Source organism: Hydractinia symbiolongicarpus, chromosome 14 (assembly GCF_029227915.1).
Source record: "Hydractinia symbiolongicarpus strain clone_291-10 chromosome 14, HSymV2.1, whole genome shotgun sequence".
NCBI lineage: Eukaryota > Metazoa > Cnidaria > Hydrozoa > Anthoathecata > Hydractiniidae > Hydractinia > Hydractinia symbiolongicarpus.
This window is the reverse complement of record NC_079888.1, coordinates 14,757,529-14,762,219: the sequence shown is the minus strand read 5'-3', so window position 1 is coordinate 14,762,219 and position 4,691 is coordinate 14,757,529. Positions and strand designations below refer to the sequence as shown.

At 34.3% G+C, this 4,691-nt stretch overlaps 1 protein-coding gene across 1 annotated transcript; it reads right to left on the bottom strand.

The window, feature by feature from the left end:
* Positions 1-575: 575 nt before the first annotated feature.
* Positions 576-4,142, bottom strand: LOC130625211 (uncharacterized). Its single transcript, XM_057440272.1, has 6 exons — positions 4,019-4,142; positions 3,590-3,724; positions 1,473-3,518; positions 925-1,292; positions 713-762; positions 576-618 (listed from the first exon to the last, which is right to left on the bottom strand). Exons 1-6 carry the CDS (start codon positions 4,140-4,142, stop codon positions 576-578), a joined length of 2,766 nt encoding a protein of 921 aa, XP_057296255.1.
* Positions 4,143-4,691: the final 549 nt, after the last annotated feature.

Genomic DNA, 4,691 nt, shown 5'->3' with positions numbered 1-4,691 from the left:
ATGAAGATGATAATATGTTACCGCTTTTGGATATGCTGATAGAACATAGCCCTGATGGCAAATTATCGTCCACCTGGTATGGTGGTAAAAAGACTGATACTGGTCTTATAACCAATTTTCACTCATTGGAACCTGACAAATATAAACACAGTAGTCTCTGGAATGGATCCAATCATTAAGGAATGTCTTCATTCAACTTTGTCTCGAAAACAGAACACAGTAAAAAGAAGATGATAATGAGCAACAAAAACAGAAAATGTTTTTCTTACAATATCGTGGAAAAATCACAGATAAATTCAAACAGTCTCTTGAAAAGATCAAAGCTCCAGTAAAAGTTATTCTAATTTTTCCGAAAATTGAAAACTGTTCTTCCGTCGTCAAAACCTGCCATGGATAAATCTCTGAAAAGTGGTACAAGGTATTATTATTATTATTATTATTATTATTATTATTATTATTTTTATTATTATTATTATTATTATTATTTTTATTATTATTATTATTATTATTATTATTATTATTATTATTATTATTATTATTATTATTATTATTATTCATATTTATTTACAGGTGTCCTAATCAGGGTTCATAGGGACAATCCTGGTATCAATAAGGTTCCTGTATATACAAGTATATGATAAATAATGTTAAAAATTTTAAAAATGATAAAAAAGAAAAATGTATTATCTATAAGACAAAAAATGAAATATACAAGATAGTAGAATAGGCGAATGTGCTGGGATAGATAGTTTCGACACCACACTGAAAAAGACATGAAGAGGAAAAACAAAACTGATGGAAAGGAAATCTAAGTGCGCAGAGGTAATTAGACGCGACGCTGTGTGGGAACAAAAGTAAAATTTAAAATTTAATAACCCTAATGCTTCTTTTAAATAAAAACAATGATGATTCTTTCTGCAGTACAGTTGGTAATTCGTTAAAAATCATACCACCTTGATGACCGAAAGATTTTCTTGCGAATTCAGTCCTAAGATGGCCAAGTTTGATGTTTGATTGATTTCTTCGAGTATTCATTGTGTGGTTGATTTGCTCGAAATTGAAGTGGTTTTCAGTGATGCCATTGATGCTTTTGAAAACTTCAACCGCAGCTCTTTGTTTCTTAATCGTTGCAATAGAATCCCATTGATGGGTACCACCACAAATTTTAAACGCTCGATTGTGTAAATATTGTAGCTTGTCTTCCTGGGTTCTCGATAAAGACAGCATTATTGGATAACAATAAAGTAAATTCTGCAGGATAACAGTGTTATAAACCGATTTTACTATGTCAGCTGTCAAAAGATATCGAATACTTTTGAGTATTTTGAGCTTTCCAGATGCCTTTTTGTACTTTGTGTTGAGATGTTCCTGTAGTGTCAGATGGTTGTCCAGATTAACCCCCCGATAGATATAATTATCTTCTTTGTTAATGGACGTAGCATTTATCTTGATGGTACATGCTTCCTATTTACGTAGGTTTTGGTGAGCTCCATACATAACAAACTCAGTCTTTCCCTTTTTAAGATTTATTATTAAACAGTTTTCATTCATCCAGTCTGCAATACGTTGGACTTCGTTGTTAAGAACTGATTCAACTTCTTTGCTCGATTTTGATGAGTAATATACAACAATGTCATCGGCATACAAAAGTACTTTCGATTTACTTAGTAGTTGGTGTAAGTCGTTAACGAGTAGAAGGAATAATAATGGACCCAGGGTTGAACCCTGGGGTACACCACAAGTAATCTGTTGAGGTGGTGAATTTATGTTATCGTATGTGACATATTGGGTACGATTGAATAAATAATCTTCGAACCACTGCAACTCGATATCATGGATGCCATGAAGTTGGAGTTTGTGTAAAAGCCGCGAGTGGTTCACAGTGTCGAAGGCTTTTCTCAAGTCGAGATAAATCGCCCCAGTGCATTCTGCTTTATCTGCATTTTTGCGAATAGTTTCGACAAACAATGACACCGCTTGTTGCGTAGATCGCTGTTTACGAAATCCGAATTGTTGGCATTGAAGAAGGTTGTTTTCTTCTAGATAATTGTACAGTTGGTGATGTACAATTTGTTCGATAGTCTTCGAGAATACATTTAGCGCGGAAATTGGTCGATAGTTATCAAGTTTTGATTTATCGTCCGATTTGTCTACTGGAGTCACGCGTGCTACTTTTTCAGCCGATGGAAACGTATGAGACCGAAGACTCAAGTTAATTAGGTAGCATAATGGAAGTACAATTTCATCGGGGCAATCCTTTATGAGACGAGGCGGTATTCCATCCGGACCGGCACCTTTTGACACTTTCAGTTTCTTTAGTCGTTTTTTAAGTAAATCAGGAGTAACTGCATTAAATTTGAACACTGACATATTCTTGTTAAGGGAAAGCTTGCTCGACTCATAATACATCCATCTCCGATCACCAATGGAAGTAATAGTATTCGCAAGTTTGGAACCGATACTTGAGAAAAATTTACAGAAACAACCAGCTATCCTCGATTTATTACTTATTAAGCATCCATCAACATCGATAACATTACTAACACCTTTTTTTGGTTTAACCGGGTAAACCTTTTTAATCTCATTCCAAAATGTTTTAGAATCATTTACGTTTTCAGTAAAAAGGTTTTGGTGATATTTCTTTTTACTTTGACGTATAAGAGTGGTGACTTTATTACGGATTCTTTTATAGCTTTCCCAGTCAAAACTGTTGTTATATTTCCTTGCTTTTCTCAAAAAATGGTCCCTTTCTCTCATTTTTGTTTTAATTTCACCAGAGAGCCACGGACACGACTTTCCTCGAATAGATATTTCTTTGAGTGGAACATGAATATTAATGATTTCATGGATTCTTGATTTAAATGCATCCCAGCTTTCATTCATGGTATCTTTAAAGATAATAGAATCCCAATCAGAGTTTTTCATATCATCCTTAAAACGAGTTGCGTTGTAATTTTTATAATCTCCAATTTTAATTCTACGAGGTACATAGCGATTGACATTTATTTTTCTGTTTACACCAATTAAGTCATGATCACTGATCCCTAATGGTAGAACTATTGTTTCTTTGACATTGTTTTGATGCGAGGTAAAAATTACATCAATTATCGTTTTTGAACTTTCCGTTTCTCTAGTGAACTGTTTGATGAGTTGCTTGAGACCCACAATAACAAATAGGTCTTTTAATCGTTTATGATCATTGCGTTTATTATAATCTATATTAAGATCTCCCAGTAGTAAAGTTTCTTTATCTTCCGTTGAGCTAATTGTTAAAAAGTCGTCAAGACAAGTTTCGAAATTTTTTGTACCATGTAATGAACTATCCGGGGGTCGGTACATGACACAAACGATAAAAGATTTGGACTTTTCTACAAAGATTTCTACAACTATGGATTCGATATCACTCTCCAAGTCAAATCTACGTTGCCATTCGAGATCGTCTCTAATGTAAACAATAACACCACCACCAATTCCTGTTTTTCGATCTTTCCTTACAGTACGGTATCCTTCAATTGAAACTAGTGAATCCGGATTATTTCAGTTAGATGAGATTCAGTTATTCCAAATATGTGAATGTTTTTTCTAGTACTGAATAACGTGTCCCGGATTTGGTCAATTTTTCCAAACAAGCCATTGACGTTCAGATGAAGAAGTTTGAAACCACGTTTTTTCTGAAAAGGAGTTAATAGTGTCATTTTCACTTCGACCCCCGTCGTGGTTGAGTCTGCATTGAGTGCAAAGAGATGTTGTGATAAAATCTTTTATGTTGATACAATTTTTGTGAAAAAATTGAGTACATCCAATACATGTTACCTTTTTTTGTTATGCTTTATATTATTCAAGCAAGCGCCACAATTAGGACCCGGACAGATTTCAACGTCCCCGGCAAGTATTAAAAGTAACCAAGTCGTTTCTCTGAGATCAAGATTAAGTTTATAAATGTGATTCTGTTTATAAACCCATAAAGATGAACTGTAATATCAGTCTTAATCGAAATCAAACGATTCCATAGTAAAACCAGTATTTGTATCCATAATATCATAAATTGCAGGTCCAGCTGATGTAAAAGTAGGCCTTTTCACAGAAAATATAACAACAAGTAATATGAGGTGGCGGAACACGTCCGTACACCGCAGCGCCATCTTTCAATTTTTTTTCTTTCTTTACACGTCTGCGATGTAATTTGCACTATGTTGGTCAATCAGTCTGACATCTTCTTACCCATATTAGAGAGCATACAAGAATAACATCCCCAGTTGGAGCACATTTTAAGGCACGCGAGAAAAGTATTTCTATGGAAGATGACGTAAAAATTCTTTCAAAAGCGAAGATTATTCCAAAACAACCCACTTTCATACCGTAACAAAATAGACACTGGTCACTAGGTAAATGCATTCATATTCAGGTGGAACAAAAGCTCAAACTTACGCAGATGTAAGCAGCAGATTTTGTTTCATTTAACTGAAAGTCCTCGCTAACTGTCTTTCTTTTTCGTTTCTCAGTTTTACTTTCTGGAGTACTGGCAACATTTACACTTTGAAGAATCACTCTTTTATATTTTCTTGCATTTCGCATTGTAACTTTGTGGCTGGAGTTCCTATTCTGTTTGGACCTTTCGTCTGGTAAGCTTTGTTGATTTTAATCATTCTAGTCAAACAAAAAGAATAATCAAAAATAGGAACCGGAATTGC

Coding starts and splice junctions, on each gene's coding strand:
- LOC130625211 (XM_057440272.1), bottom strand. CDS start 4,142: ATGGCGCTGCGGTGTACGGACGTGTTCCGCCACCTCATATTACTTGTT. Junction 1,293..1,472: donor TGGAGCTCACCAAAACCTAC/GTAAATAGGAAG, acceptor ATCTTTTGACAG/CTGACATAGTAAAATCGGTT. Junction 619..712: donor TTCGCCTATTCTACTATCTT/GTATATTTCATT, acceptor TTGTATATACAG/GAACCTTATTGATACCAGGA.